Source organism: Lynx rufus, unplaced genomic scaffold, assembly GCF_022079265.1.
Source record: "Lynx rufus isolate CCGP_SWC_20201006 ecotype Redwood Valley unplaced genomic scaffold, mLynRuf1.p SCAF_9, whole genome shotgun sequence".
NCBI classification, from domain to species: Eukaryota; Metazoa; Chordata; class Mammalia; order Carnivora; family Felidae; genus Lynx; species Lynx rufus.
Window position 1 is genome coordinate 111,468,305 of NW_025814897.1, and position 16,514 is coordinate 111,484,818.

The 16,514-nt window shown below is 54.3% G+C and overlaps 1 protein-coding gene across 1 annotated transcript in view; it reads right to left on the bottom strand.

Annotated features, from left to right (window-relative positions):
• TESMIN (testis expressed metallothionein like protein) overlaps positions 1-16,514 on the bottom strand; it is a 35,247-nt gene that overhangs the window by 17,457 nt on the left and 1,276 nt on the right. The window contains exons 2-5 of the mRNA XM_047072403.1: positions 15,411-15,569; positions 12,964-13,084; positions 10,799-10,872; positions 7,266-7,357 (exon numbers count right to left, since the gene is read on the bottom strand). Coding sequence (XP_046928359.1) covers positions 7,266-7,357; positions 10,799-10,872; positions 12,964-13,084; positions 15,411-15,569 — 446 coding nt within the window. The remainder of the gene's footprint in view (positions 1-7,265; positions 7,358-10,798; positions 10,873-12,963; positions 13,085-15,410; positions 15,570-16,514) is intronic.

A 16,514-nucleotide genomic window follows, 5' to 3' on the forward strand; every position in this document is an offset into this window, starting at 1 on the left:
GCTGGAGCTGACAGCGTAGGGCGTCTGCCGAGCCCGACAGGCCAAGGCTTTGGTTTGAACTGTTACGAGGAGGGGCGAGGCGGGATGACCACGGCAGTGGCAAACACTTTAGGAGCACGTACAGTCCCCCAGCCGTTTCTCTAAGTGCTTTACGTATACGAACGCACAGCCCAGGGCACACCCAAGGCGGTGGGGGTCAGCTCCGAGAGCTACACAGTGGAGGAGCAAACATGAACTTTCTCTGAAGGAACGGCCCCTCCGGCCAACCTCGAAGAATCCCCACGGATACCGTCCCAATGGGTATAATCCGCGATGCTTGAAAACCCACCAAATACACGAGGCAACAAACCAGGAGTGAAAAATCAAGAGAAGGCAGCACCAGCAGCAGACAAGCAAGGACTCTATAAATATTAGGATTAGGAGTTCTTGCATAGGGATGAAGGAAGTATTTAATATTTTTAAACATAAGAGGAGGAAGCCAAAGCACCGGTCAGAAACACGAGACTGTACGAAACGACCCCCCAGGGTTGATCTTCTAGCCACAAAATTCTAGCTGATTTAGTTCATGAACCTGTTTAATCAGAGACAGAAGGCCATTTGAAAACCCAATATGGAGACTGCCGATCTGGGATTAAAATCTTGATTTAGTTTTGTTTTTGTTTTAATTTAGATTTGATCAGTGGATACTATAAGTGCTCCCAACAAATCCTACCCGGCATCTCAGCACAACTTGAACTGCACCAAAGGATACTTAAACAGCCTTGTTTGGATTTGCTGATTCATTAAAACTGCCCTGGAAAGCACCCGTACTCATAAAGCCCGACTGTGCTCAGGACACAGGAAGACAGGAAGAGACCCTCCGTCGTCCCTGCAGCTCCCCTCCTTGCTCTACGACGTCGTCGTCCAGAGGCCCAGAGTTCCACACTTAGGCCACTGTCTGCATCAAAACATCCTGTCATCCAGGTGGCTTTCACAACCAATGCTCTTATAAACTAATTACGAGGCAAAATCCATGCCTGAAATGCGTTACAAAAAATATTTAAAAAGGCATAGGTAGCAGCAACAGAAGAGTAAAAGGGAACTACTTAAAAAAAAATCACGGAGCAGAACACGGATCAGAACACGGATCAGAGTGCCAGGTGTTCACTTCTGCTGGAAATAACATCCCTTCCGGTGCCCATCACGCTCACATCCTCTATCCGAGGGCCCTGGCCTCTCAGCGCGGAGCTACCGAGGGAGCTAAACCCCCCCCCCCCCGGTCAGAGGGCGGGGGACCTGAAGCACGGCGTGCGGGCTGTGAGTCTCTTGCACACGGAGGAAGGCAGTGCCCACGTCCCCCGGGGACAGTGCCTCCTTTCTCTGGACAGCACAGGACACGCTCTGAACCTCCTTCTTTGTTCCAGTGCTGACCACGCCCACTTGGGGCGGTAAGTTCTTTCTTTAACGCATCAGTCGCCCATCAGTCGGGAAAGCTGCTTCCAGGCGAGAAGCTACTTCTCTGGCCTTCCGTCGTGAGGTCATCAGTGAGTTAAACCCTTCTCGGAGCCTCGCCTGACCTCCAAGTCCTCAGGGGTCCCCTCACTTCGTCCCCGGTTGTCGTCTCCCCCTCGCTCCAGGCCCCACGGGCCATCTGGCCTCCCGGTCCCCAAACAAGACTGCAGCCCGGCCTGCCACCCTGCCGGCCCTGTCCGCTCCACACGCCGCCCCGTGTCCCCCACGCGTCAACCGTCTCCGTCTGGGCAGGCCGCTGGGCTCGACGGCGTCACACGTCCCTCCCTTGTCCTTCCTCCTCGCCCAGGGCCACACGGCAGTGGTGTCCCCGCGTCCGCGGCGTTCAGACAGGTGTGTGACTCGCATCCGTGCACTAAACCCGCGGCACCTCAAACGCTTGCCCAGGGACGACCCTAGACCTCGGCACTGCCTTCTGGAGAATGAATTGCTCTTGTCAGCGAACCAAGTTTCTCGCTCTTGTGGACTTCTACCCCCACTCGTGCGCCCCCGAGTCACCGTCCCATCAGTGACTTCAGCGGGAGCGCTGCAAGGGGAAATCACGCACAGACGGTGTCAGACACGCGGACGGGGGTGGTTGTCCCTCCAACGTGTCCCTCAACGCTGAGGAGGCCATCAGGGCAGAGACCGGGCACAGCTGGGAGCAGGGGAGACACCACGAGCAGCGTGAACGCGTGGCAGGGCAGGAGAGGATGCCGGGGCCACGAGCTGCCAGCCGCAGCGACGAGGTCCCGGCCCACGGCTCTGCCGCGGGACCCGCCCCGCCGCCCCCCCGCCCCCCACCCCCGACCGAGGCTCCTGCGAGCTGGCCTCCCCGGGGGGAAATTTTTCCGAGAAAATTCAATACTGAGTTAACCAGTTCCTCGAACCGGTAAAAACCAGGATGCGGAAATGTTAGGGTTAACGCTCAGCAAGGGGGCCGCGGTCGGCACTCGTCCGAGGGGCAGGTGGGGAAACCAAGACCCGGGGAAGTTACAGGCGGGGTCCTTTCCTGCGCGTTGGTCCAGATAATCCCGAGACCCGACCCGGGCTTATGCGGGAAGCGCGACGTCCCTGTGGCTCTGGCCCACAGTGAGCGTGGGGACGCGGCCGTTGGGGCTCAGCTGGGCTCTGCTCCACTTACTGGCTTCTAAACAACCTTATTTCTATTTAATAATGAAGGATTTGTGATTACTTACAATTTCAGACACTGGGATTTGGTACAGTTACATGGCTTTTTAGACTTTGTGTCCCATGAACTAAGAGTTACTCTACAAAGATTAAAAAAGAAAATGTATTCAGATCGTTACTCTTTCAAAGGAGACTTAGCTAAGCATCTGGCGTTTTTGAACAGAAACTGAAAATCGCAACAGCAGACAGCTATCGGTCTCAGTCACTGGGGCCTGATCACAAACGGACTGGCGTGCCCATTCGCAGGACGGAGCCGGCCTGGCCGGTCCCAGCCCGCGAGGCCACCCGTGCAGCCGGGGGTGCAGAGCGGGTCCCTCCCCGCGAAGACTTTGGGAGCTCCTTCCCTCGATCTGCTTAAACCCCGACTGTGTGGGGCCCCTCGCACCAAACAGCTCCTTTCACTGTGTGCTTCCCAAAGCCTGAATCCCAACGGATGATATGAGCGAGACAACAGGAAAGCCATCATCTCCTATCGTCCCCGCGGTGTTGGGGCCGTCCGCAGTGTCACAGCAAGCGTGGGTGTGCCTGCCGTGTGGCTGCTAGGGACCTCCCTCCTGACTCTTCCGGGGATTAGCCTGGAGGCCGTCTGCAGGGGCGTCAGAGGCGAGGCTAACGTGTCCTGACCGCCGCCAGCCGCGGGGGGCAGCTGTGGGTGCGCAAATCGCAAATCGGGAGCGGTTCCCCAGCGCTGCCCCCGACGGCGCTGCCCCCTGTTCCGGTGGCGTGAGACGTTTCACCGCCACGGCGTGGACACCAGCACCTGCACAAGAACCCCAGCCGCGACGGGGCTGTCCCGGGGCGCGTGCGCTCCCCTCCCCGGGGCCGCGCGCTCCCCGCGATGGCGCGGGCAGGCTTCGCTTCTGCGTCCCCCCGGCTGCTCCGGTCTGGGGCTTCCCACAGGAACTACAGCAGGTGCTCGGCACAGCCAACGGTGGCCGACAGTCTCCTGCCACCACACGGCACGGGGACCGCTCTGTGCCCTTCGCTCCGTGGCTACCGCACTCTGCCCACTCACACACTCAACTCCGGGAGTCAGGACAGGACTGAGGCCCGTCCCGGATCCCAGCGCGTGTGCCCTGGCCGGGGTCCCTCCTGCGCTGGCACGCTTCACCCGGCACCCCTTGGCCCCAGCAGCCTGCCTGTCTGGGCTTCTGTTTCGTGACACCCCTGCCCCACACTTGGTAGCCGGCTCTGGGGTGAGCTGCTAATTCGTAGTTGCAGAGATCCTCCCATGTTTAATACAATGCGCCCAAACTGTGTCCTGAATGCCATATTAACTCATTACTCATCTAGTTTACTCTTCTCCTTCGCGGACAGCACACTTGCCGACTTCTGTCCCCACGGGTGCCCAGAGGTGGCAGATCTGGCCGTACTACGCCCTGGCCTGTGCCCCCGGGATCGAACGGGGGCTGTTCCGAGGAGGGGGTGGGGACACCCACTCCGCTGCCCTTGCCCTCGGCCCTCTCAGACCTGCGCCCACAATGGGGCACAGCGTGGCCTCGCAGTGCCTGTCCGGAGGAACCAAAGTCGTTCCCTTTAAGAGATGGGGTGGGGGCGCATGGGGACAGCCCAGGGGTGACCTGCCTTAGTTGTGGGAGGACAGAGTGCAGTTCGACAAATGTCCAGTATCAGGAAGATGCCACCGGGCGTTTCCTGAGAGACTGTCACGTGGTCGGAACTGTGATAAGAGCTTCAGGGAGCGCCAAAAACTACACGGCAGAACCTTGGTCTGCGAGCATAATTCCTTCCGGAAACATGCTTGGCATCCAAAGCACTCGTATATCAAAGCGAATTTCAAGAACCATTGGCTCCGATGTAATCATGTGACGTTCGGCATCACGTGTTACTCGTGTTGCAAGACGCCGCTCGTTTATCAAGCGAAGGTTTATCGGAAGTGGTTGCTCGTCCTGCGGGACGCTCGCACAACAGGTTCCTCGCCAGCCACGGTTTTACCGTAAGAACTCATAGTGCCAGCCCTGGAGGAATCCAGCCAATAATTTCGAACATGAGATACACACAACTGACAACTCGGAGGACAGAAGGTATCGTAGAATCGGCTGTCACACGATTCGATACCGACTGTAAAGGATATAAAATTCAGAAACGGTGGCTTAGTATAGATGGAAGAAGTTAACGCAAAACCAACGACTTTGGAAGGAGACAGAACTGGACCCCGTCGGTCACAGGGGTGTTTCGGCTGCCGTAGCCGCGGGAGCGAAGAGACCACGTCAGGGGTGGGCACAGAGCGTACGAGGGGCAGTCGTGCTGGGGACGGGAACTAAACTGGAAAATCCCATGGCTCCAAGAACACCTGTCTACGCTCTTCCACCACCCTGCAAACAACCGAGTCGGGGGAGATCTGCACGACTCTGCCTCAGAAGAGCACGATAAATAAACTGCACCACCGCGACATGACCTCGTCTTTAAGAAAGGAGTTTTCAGAGAAACAGACTCGTGAATGTTCTTTATTGTAACGCTCGTGACGTTGCCCAAAATAGTAGCGTCTACGACGTATCCGAATTCACCCGGACACCCGACTGATAACAAGATTACTAAAGCCATACGGGGGTGACGGGACATGAATTATTAAAGGGATATTTTTACTGATATGACAAGCTAGTTAATAAGTTAGCCAGTTCACCACCCAACTGGAAAGAGTGAGGACGGGGTGAGCTCGCCCTGGAGGACGGCTGGCCTGCCTCCACGTCATGTGCTGGGCGAGAGACACAACGGAGCCGACGCAGCTCCCCTTCCGATGTCTTCAGACCTTATTTGACCTCATTATCTTGCGGAAGTCAGAGAGGAAACTAATGAGCACCTAAGGGGGTGACGAGGCAGCGCAGCTCAGCCGTGGTTGGGAACTCGCACAGAGCCCCACAGCAGCAGCTTTCGGACCGCCCGCTTACCACAAACGGCACAGTCCTGAGTACCGTCCAGATGCCACTTTCACCAACGGTACCGGAGGGTGGGGATACACATCACCAGGGCCGTTCAGTCGAGTGACATCGAATCAAGTCATTGTTGGCAGCAACGAAACACAAACAGAAAGCCCGTGTGGTTCCCGGCACATCATTTGTAAGGGAAGAATATTTGTATGACCCGCACAGGTCCTTCGAAATAGAGAAAGATACGTGACTGCTGGAGCAAACCTAGGAGAGCCTGGGCAGACGGTGGGGGACGGGCCGCACAGAGAGCTCCCTCCTTACTGCTCCCCCGGGAAAATGTGGGTCGGCCGAGTCACAGAGGAACCCCGGATGGCACCGTGACCCCAAGAGCACACACCTGAAATAAAGCATTAGAAAAGCCAAATCCCCTCGATGGTGCCAGACACACCAAAGCACGTCGTGAAGCAATACCATGGGCCAGATGCTCCCGGGGCCACAAGAAAGATAAAGGGAGTGTCTTCGGGATGGTGACGTCACAGGTCACGCCGTGTAACCACAGATGGGAGGCGTCGCCCAGGTGGCGGCTGCTTGTCCGGGGACGTGAAGACCCATGATGGTAGGTAGGACCAGTTTCGGTAACAGCGACCACACCCTCACGGATCCGTCACCAAGAGGGAAGCAAGGACAGGGGCTCCACACAGCCGGACCTCATTAAGTTAACGCAAAGTCATCGACTGCCCCGTTACACCCCCTCCCCCCCCCCCGGAAAGACCGGTTGCTAAAACCACAGCAGCAGCAGGGAACCATGGGAGCCACCGACACTGCCCAGCGACCGCGCGGAGGGGAAGGCATCGAGAAACCCAGAACCCCGCCAAGCGGTTCGCCTGGCCTCTCAACTGCCCCCAGACACCTCTCCTCCCACCACAAGCCCCACAGGGACGTGGAGGGCCCCAGAGGCCCCAGGGAACATTTCCTGCATTGCTTGGCCTGATTTCTTTTCGGGCCCTGGGCTGTCCGACCACATCAGGTCGTGCGCCCCAAACTCGCGGAGGCAGGAATACACTGATCTCCACAAGCAATTAAAGGGCCCGATGGATGGGGCGGAAAGGGGTGCCCCATCCAAGGTTAGCGCATGAACGCTAACTGGACAAAGTTCCAGCCAGCTTGGTTAGTTTAATTAGTTACAATCGGAGACATGACTTTAAAAGGGCAAGACGAGATCCCAGATTTAGTGCAGCCCGTGCCCACGTGGAGACCGTGTGCCTCGCGCCTGCCACTGAGTGGGGGCTGACCCAGCAGGGAGGCCACGGCGGGCAGGGGCTGGCAAAGGGCTAAAGGCACACCAAGACCACCGCCAGGTGACTGCCACACCATCACTTACGTTGATGACAGCCAAGAAGGAAATAGAGCCTCTCAGTTCAAACTGACGTGAACCCAAGACAGAGCTACGAACGGCAGCGAGCCTCTGAAACACTGGCACGGCCCAGCGGGCACCGCGGAAGCCTCTCCGGCCACAACACACCAGACACACGCGGCCACGTTGTTACTGTCACCACTCAACGTACAACACAGTCTCGAGAGGTCAGGAAGGTTTACAGGCAAAGCTGATTTTGCGACTTACGATAAAATCACAAATGTACCCAAGAGCCTCTTAAACTCTGACATTAAAGAAAGCGACAATTGACTGCTTTTAATCCTTACCCAGCCAAAGATATTTTGGGTGGTCCTGGAAGGGTGGATCCCGAAGGGACAGTAGACCCGTTGACTATGGATGGTAAGGCTCCGTTATCGAGCTGTATAAAGTCAAAGGCAAGCGTGTTTCGAATTAGTGCGTGTTTTAAAAGTTCCATCCCGCCAACCCCTAGGTACGGTTACATTACGATCACTTTACAACGTCACCCAGCACCACCACGACCCCACTGGCACAGAGGGGGCTCCGGCCAAGGCTGCTCGGCAGCAGTCGGGGGGAGCCCAGCCCAGGTCTCCCACACCCCCTGGCCACAGTGTGCCCGGGAGGAGAAGGCCCTGCCTGTGCGGACCAGGGGGCTCTGGGGTGGCGCACAGCCACGGCTGCCCGGGTCCTGCACCCCCACACAGGGGACAGCCATCGGCCGGCTGGCCGGGGACACTGACACGGACAGCTTTTTCGCTTTTAGGACTGCGAACTGTGAAATAAATTCAATTGCAAAGCTTCCGTAAGCTGGAGCTGTTAATTTTGATTACATTCTTAGTATAACATAAGAGATCTTGGCATCCGAAGTCTTATCAACCATTAGTTTTTCATCTATAGAGTCAGTTTCAACAAATCCAGACACAACGTCACAGCCTCGCACCCTCCACGCCCTTTGCCTTCATCTGCTGTCATTCACCCTTCTCTCTGCGCCTCCTTAGCGTGGCTCACAGAGGGTGTTCCGGGGGAAAGGAAAGGGCGGCAAAGTCAGCAGTGACCTCACTCTCTTCTCAGAAGCCCACGGAAAAGTCAAGTTCTGCACACATTTAGGTTTTGAGATGATTTGTATATATCACACCTCAGGAGCCTATCCTTGTCCCTTCCTCCCCTGACAACTTGCAATTAAAAATTAAGCTTTCTATAAAAAGGACGGTCTGGTGGGGCGTCTGGCTGGCTCAGTCGGTGGAACATGTGACTCCTGATCTCGGGGTTGTGAGTTCGAGCCCCACCTTGGGTGTAGACTCCTTAAACAAATACACCTTTAAAAAAAAAAAAGTACAATCTTAGAGAAGCAAATGCTTTATTCATCCTCGTTTTCTCTCTTTTGCCTCTTGTTAAACCGTCACCACTGGCTGTGGGGCTTGAAGACACTGAGAAGCCACCCCGGGTCCCACCTTCTTCAGCACAAAGCCCCCGTCCTCCGGGGAACCTCCCCCAGAGCCCCTCTCTTCCACCTGGGGCTCTGCCCTCCTCGCTCGATTGCCAGGAGGGACGTGCTCACAAGTTCCTGAAACTATCCCTTTCCTGTCACCCAGACACCTGTCAGGCCTGCGTCCCCAGTGGCGGCCCAAAGTTTTGCATGCTTTCGGAGAAAGGACTTCCCGATTCTCAGGATCGAGGCAACTCTGTGCACAAACCAGGCACAATTTCTCTTCCCCCCTTTGCTTATTTAGCCCCAAAGCAAAGCACAGAAGAGGTAGCTTCAGTGCCCCATGGGGGGTAAATCTAGGGTGACTTTGTGCCAGAACCCGTGACCTTCGTCAGCGAAGGCTGGCCACCCGGGAGTGAGGGCGTGACCTTGCTAAACCGCAGATTCTGGGCCAGTGAGTCTGGGGCAGGGCCCGAGATCCTGCATTTCTGGCAAGTTCCCAAATGATGCCCAGGCTTCTGGTCCACGCAGCGAACTGAGTAGCGAAGCGCTTCAAAAAATATACAGAATCTGGGAGCGCCTGGCCGGCTCAGTCAGGGGAGCATGTGACTCTGGACCTTAGGTTGGTGGGTTCGAGCCCCGTGTTGCGGGTAGAGAGGCCTTCAAAACAAAATCCTTCAAAATACACACACGGACTTGGGGTTTGGCAGAGAAGCCGCAAATGCGTTGCTAAGATGATTGCCTCAAGGTCCACACCGGATAAGAAGTCAGGGCAGCCGACGCGGGGACAAGGACACAGCCACGGAAAGATGGGGAGGAGGTGGTCAGAAAGGAGGCCGTGGCCCAAAGGGGCACAGACAGGGGCCGAGACAGGACAGGAAGGCCGGTGGCGTGGGGGCCGCCAGGAGGCCGGAGGCCTCTGTCCAGGGTCAGCAGAGACTCTGCACCCGGCGCCCAGAGGATCACGGCCCGGGATCTCCCGCACGGACCAGTCCTCTCTCCTCCTGCCTCCCGTATCTTTCGAGAAATAGCGATTTACTCCCTCAACAAACGCCCACTGCCTCACCGCTCTCCTCTGGTCTCGGGGCCTTGAGTGCCTTCTCCACCCCGGCGACTCCTTCCCTCCAGCCCAGGCCTTCCTCCCCTTCCTCACGCTGGCCTGCAGACCCGCATGGACGACTCCTGCATAACACGGTCCCTGGGGCGCCTCAGACATCTCCTGCACGACGCGGCAAGCGCAGCTCCTGGTCCCCCTCCCAAAACGTGCACCTCGCCCCTTGGTGGAAACGCCGTCTTTCCATTTGTTCGGGCCGAAAACCTCGCAGGGACCCTTGCCTCCTCTTTCCCTTACTTCCCTTACCCAGCCCATCACAAGCCCTGCTGACGGCCATCAGGGGACGGGGACGCTGCTTCGGCTCCCCGGCCCCTGCCCCTCCCTGGTCCTGTCCTTCCTTATCTCCGCCCCCCCCCCGTCCCCTTCCGCTACCTTCTTTCTACCCACTCCAGCCCAGCCCCCCCACGGCCACCTCCTCCCTGTCTCTACAGCAGGATGACCCTGTGCCGTGATGTTCTGCTTTCCTGGAAAGTTCTCCCACGTGATAGTCACAGGGCTCACCCTCTCCTCTCTTTCAGGCTTTTGCTCGACCGTCACCTCGGTGGAGCCGAACGTGACTGCCCTCCTCCCCAGCGGACTTCCATTCCCCTACGCCCATCCTCCGCTCTCCTAGCATCCGTTATAAATCGTTACATCTGCCTGGTGTCTGTCTCCCACACTAAAATGTAAGCTGCAGGGGGCAGAGTCACACGCTTTCTTTTCTTCCCTTTAATTTTTTTTTTTTAACGTTCATTTATTCTTGAGACAGAGGGAGACGGAGCACGAGCGGGGCAGGCATAGAGAGAGAGAGGGAGACACAGAATCGGAAGCAGGCTCCAGGCTCTGAGCTGTCAGCACAGAGCCCGACGCGGGGCTCGAACCCACGGACCGCGAGATCGTGGCCTGAGCCGAAGTCGGACGCTCAACCGACAGAGCCCCCCCAGGTGCCCCCTAAAAGCACTTTAAACTTTAAAAAAGCATTTCCATTACACCAAGGAAACTGAAGCATATTCTATCCCAAGTGGGCAGCATGTGCTGGTGGGTGGCTGGGCCACAAAGGACGAGTTCAACAGACGGGCACAGCGACGGTCTAGAGGCCGTAGCAAGGGCACGACAGCCCCCACGGTGGGCACAGAACTGTGTCTCAAACTCACTCCACTCCCTCCCGACCCCCGGGGTCTGACCCAGCGGCGAAGGTACGGGGTACTTGGTAAAGGCAGAGGATAAATTCTATTTCCTGAGTAAGTCCAACCTCGACAATTGAAATGTTAGGAGAAAATAATGCCCAACTGTGTTTTTTTAAATTTAAAACAATGACTCACTTGTGTAACGAGATTTAATTTTGCTGGGACTGGCAAAAATCTTCCTACTAAAGTAGTCATTGGTTTAGGGACATCTGTAAGGAAGACAATTAAAATTAATCGGTAACATGCATTGTTTCTTTTCATTTGCACATGGAAGAAAGTACAAACATGATCACGAATCACGGATTTATCGTGTGCAAAATCATTTAAACTTATCTTGATCCCATTTGGTTTTTTACTCTGTAAAACCTTTGGAGTCAATGTATTTTATTTTATTTGTTTGCTTATCACACCCTTTGTCTTGGTCATAAAGCTACTTAAGCTCCCAAGGATAGTCGACTATATTCGACACACACACACACACACACACACACACACACCCCTCTGTTGCCAGTGCCCAGGTTCCCAAATTGTGTGCCAAGGTGCCCTCAGGTACCACAGCCAACTCAGCAGGGAGTCTCAGCGTCGTCACACTTTCAGAGGAAGCACAGCGACATCTGTTGGACACACACACGACATCTGTTGAACTACTTCCAATTTATGTGCGTTCTCTTTTCAAATGGCTACTCTCTTGCTAGGATGTAAATACGTACAAGGCTATTTGGACCACACTCTTTAACTACCGGCACTGATAGTATCTCTCTGGTCTAAGGGTGCTACGAAAAACACTCCCCAGGCGTTAAGAGCCCTGAAGATCTCTGTGTGCATGAGTCCAGGTGGAAGAAGAAATGTGTCTTAGCGTCCTGCATCACTTAACCAACGGGAACACATTTCTTGCTCCTGGCTTATGCGGCCTTTGAGTGACGTTATCTTGAGACTCTGGTAACAGGATGCACTGATTTTACGCGGGTATTTAATATGTGCATGGGGGCGGGGGGGTTACGATTATGTGACAAGGAAGCAGATTTGGAGAACATTATATAAACCCTCTCCTTCTGTGGATCTAAGGGCATTAGGATTTTGTCATGTTCCAGAAGGACGGGAATGAGGAAAGCACCCCTCTCTGCCCGTGTAGAGGATCAGACGCCTCTCTGACCTACAGGGAATGGAGCCAGAAAATCCGTGGGCACGTAGCAAAGGGCTTCTAGAAGACAAAACCCCAAGCCCAATCCTGTATCGTTGAAAAGCAAACGTCTTTTGAAAAGCAAAATGAAGGCATTTTGTCTGTCCCTAAATAAAGACAGGATGGGATAGGAGTCGTGATATTTCTTTTGGCCATGAACTCCAAAGTTCCACCGAAATGACATCTGTATTTATTCCTGATTTAAATTATTGGCAGGTGCATCACGGGGAACAGAGTCAACATATTGTATCAACTTTGTGCGATAACAGATGTAATCAGACTTCTTGTGTTGATCAGTTCCCAGTGCATACAAATGTCAAATCACTACGTTATTCACACGAAACTAGCATAAGATGGTATGTGAATTATACTGCAACAACAACAAAAATAAAACAAAAATAAATCATTGGCAAGGTCAGTGAAACATCGGGTAACAACATTCTGGCTAACTCCGGATTTAGAATAACCATCACGTATATAATCCACACAGAGAGGCCCAGTTCTCAAGAATGAGTGTCTAACTTTTGTAAACCCAATCCTAAAGCGATGTCATTTATTCTTTCTCTGATCATGTATAAGCAACTTGGGGAGAATCAAGTACTTATAGGTCATTAATTATGGTGATGCCCGTTTAAAGATGTTTTGGAGTGAGTGGCAGCGAAATCAGCAGTGGCTATAGTTATTTCAAAGCTCACGGTGATTAAAGCCCAGACATAGTTCTCATCCATCACGTGAAAACGTTCCCATTAAAATGTGTATGGTTTATACCCCACCTGAACAGTCAGCCCCCACCCAGTGTGGGGAAGTTTGGTATTTCCGCCCAGTCCCCTGTAGACACACCCACCCGTCGGTGACAGCAGTCGCCTCTTGGGACCCCCAAAGCTCTCTGCAGCCAGCAACACGAGGGGGTAACCGCCCAAGAACACAGCGCACATCAATTCGTCTACAAGGATTTGTTTTCTATTCCTACTTCACCCACAAGGGCTGTGAGACTTGCCACGCTGCCCGTTTCATAACCTAACTGCCTATTTCACGTTTACTCTACATCCAAAGCCAAACACACTCACTCACAACTTACGTACGACGTAGGACACAATTTTCGTAGGAGTTTGCTCTGTACCTGACTGTAGGTAATTATTTTGGTCTGGATACTGAGGAACCAAATGAAGTGCTTTTAGCTCTCTCGTGCCAGAATTATCTACACACAGCATTTGTGTGCCCCCTTTCAACTGACATATCACCTAAAATGAGAAATAATGATCAGGTTTCGTTTTTAAAAGATATCCAGTAATAGGAACCTAGAGAACCTTAAATCTGAGAAAGTGACTTCAATCCGGAATTTCAGTTTTAATGGAAAACGGCAAACTAGAGATCTGTTCTCGAGTTCTGACTCTACGATAACATGCTCTCTGGAGGCACCGCCCCCCGCCCCCGGAAGCGTGTTGTGAGACGTGTCCGGTGTGCTGCTGGAAGTCTGCGGACGCCTTCCCCTACGGGTGCCTGCCCGCGGAGGGTCAGGGTCAAGAGCAGGCGACCATGCACCAGGGCTCCCTCCACCACCCTTGGGCCCCACTGTCAGCACGAATGAAGAGTGTGGTGACGAGCCCAGTGCCAGCCCCGTTCAGGTCCAGGTAACCGTAAGAAAGACTTTGTCCCCCTGACTTCATCTCTGGAGCTGGTCACACCCTTAGGATAATCTTTAATTTTATGACTTGTTCTCCCCTGCTATACACACACATTTATCATTCTTGTACATGTGTGTTTTTTTTCCTAATGTTCATTTATCTTATTCCCTGCAAGCACCATTTAGAAAGGCTAATCCGGGATGCCTGGGTGGCTTGGTCGGTTAAGTGTCCCGACTTCGGCTCAGGTCACGATCTCGCGGTCCGTGAGTTCGAGCCCCGCGTCGGACTCTGTGCTGACCGCTCAGAGCCTGGAGCCTGTTTCCGATTCTGTGTCTCCCTCTCTCTCTGCCCCATCCCCACTCATGCTCTGTCTCTCTCTGTCTCAAAAATAAATGAACGTTAAAAAAAATTTTTTTTAATTAAAAAAAAATAAAAAATTTAAAAAAGAAAGGCTAATCCAAGAAGCCGAAGATTCGAAGAGGCCACGTCAGTCTTCCTGGGCCTGACTGGCACTCTCAGGTCACCCAGTTGGATTCGAACCACCGACAAATCCTCAGCGAGCCAGGTGAGTCCGTCAGTCAAAGACATAAGTCAAGCAAAGCACAGAGTCCTCGCTGGGTGCGCTCCCGTCCAAGCCATTACGGCGTGAATACGGAAGAGAAGTCGTGGTTTCTGCCCACGCACAGCTTCTAATTCTGACAGTCAAACCACAGATACCCAGAGAAGCTGTGGTTTCTGACTTTAAGTCTCCTTTGGGTTTCCCAGATAGGAAAACCTGAATAAGCATAAAGGACTGAGGTTGCCAGAATAACGCACGTAGAGCCTTGCAAATGCTGATTGCTGGGTCAAACCCTTAGATCACCCTGACGTGGGCTAAGAGGCCAGTATTCATGTTTGGTTGGAATTTTATTTGTATTCAGAGGATAGAGCCCTAGCCACACACACACACACACACACACACACACACACACGGGTGCACAAAACTGGGGGAAACGTCCAGAGCGGGCTCTCCCGGGCTCTGCCGTGTCCCCCCCAGGAGCGTGCCCAGGCTACTTGGTCGTCAGGCAGCGCTGGAAGGTTCTCATCCTGCTCGCCTGGTCCAGGCATCCTGGGAAAGCTCTGCTGTCAGAACGCGTGGGCCTGAGTAAAACCACAGAGACGCAGGGGCTAGTGTGGGCCCCGCTAAGCCCGAGTCTGTGATGAGCTCATCTCCAAGTGTTTCCTAGTTCAAGCCTGTGCCTTAGAGCTTAGGCCTCCTTTCTCAGAATAAAGAGCCACCACGGAGAAGGCAATCTCTGTCTCTGGTTCCTTGGACTCTTTGCTCGAGGAACAGGCGGGCCCCGATCCTCGGGCTCCCCTCTCCTCCGGAGGCCTCACCACACGGAGACCTGGAGTCCCAGATGTACCACTGGCAAGCACACCGTGTAGCATCTCTGTTTTCTGAACCGTGAGACGTAGATAAAAATTACGTCTCCCCTCCAGAGGTGACAGGAGGATCAAATGGAAATACAAAGTAACACCAGCGCATAAACCACAGTCACGCGAGTATTACTTGGCATTATTAGGAACGTGGGGGCAGGCAGGAAGGGAACCAGCCACCCCGGAACCTCAGCACCGCCCGCCCAACCACAGAGCTCTGCAGGCTCCTCGGTCCCTGGGCCCCCCCCCCGGGTCTGCACTGGCCGAGGGGACTTGCGGTTACCCTCCTTGGCAACACGGCAACGCCCCGACCTTTGGTCTGCTACGACCCGGGCAAGGAGGATCTTGGAGACGAACGGAGCCCTAGCAAGGTCCTAATTACGTCCCTCTTCCGCGACACGAGACAGCCAAAAAGGCGGGGTCGACAAGTAAACAGGATGAAATCAACGACTCCTGTTGACTCGGCGACGCTCGGAGTCAAACGTTTAAGATCCCGTTAGACACATTTCTTTGGCATCGTTACCATTGGGTTAGAGTCTTTCTTGAGAGAGCAGCTGGCGGCCTCCTCTGCTTCCTGGGATGACTCAAACGTGTGACAGGGTTCGGGGCCAAGAGCGTTCTGAAAAGTTGCCTCCTCTGGGTTGTTACTTACAACTGCGCCACCGGCTTCCTTTATTTCCACCTAAAAAAAGCAATTTTTATTCTAGAGATCACACCGTGGACACAGGGGTTCATGGCGGCATAATACGGAAAATTCTCTGTGGAAGTTACGTTTTTTAAAGTAAAGAGAGCCCTTCCCTTTCCTTCTGCCCCTCACTGTCATTCTCCCTATGGGGGGCAAGGGGTGAGGGGGTGGGGGGGGGTGCGATGAGCCATCTGACCAGCGTCGCTGGGGAGTAAGGACCTGGAGGACTGAGACCATCTGCCCTCAACTGAGGTACCCCGGGTGTGGAGCTGTGATTTCGAGGTGGCGCTCATGCTGTTTCAAACACACGTCGTAAGGACTTCCCGGCTGGCTGGGGTGCCCCTGGAGCTGCTGGACGGCCCCCCACCCTGTAAAGGAGCTGACAGCCCTGTGGGACCTCCCTCAAAATGGCCTCAAAGGCTGCCCCTTTCTCCCCGTTCTTAGAGCGTGCTCATCAGGTTGTATTTAATGTTTCAGTTGACTACTTTGTTTTGTTTTTTCTCGAGACGCCCGCAATCCCCACTGATGCTTCAGTAATGTTGAGAACGCATTTACAGCCAAACTTACAATTACACAGTAGTGCTCTCCTGACTGCGTGGCAGGACGATCACTAACAAGAAACACTGAGGTCAGGGGGAACTGCCAACCGTGTCTCCAAGCCACGCGCGGTAACAGCTGCCCATTCAGTGGCACGGGGCACCACCACCAGAGAGGGGGCGAAATGCCAGGGGTACCACTGAAAATCAATGCAATTTAAAAACCAAAAAGACTCATGGGGAGCCCGGGCGGCTCAGTCGGTTACACGTCCGACCTCGGCTCAGGTCATGATCTCGCGGTCCGTGAGTTCGAGCCCCACTTAGGGCTCTGTGCCGACAGCTCGGAGCCTGGAGCCTGCTTCCGATTCAGTGTCTCCCTCTCTCTCTCTGCCCTTTCCCCACTCAC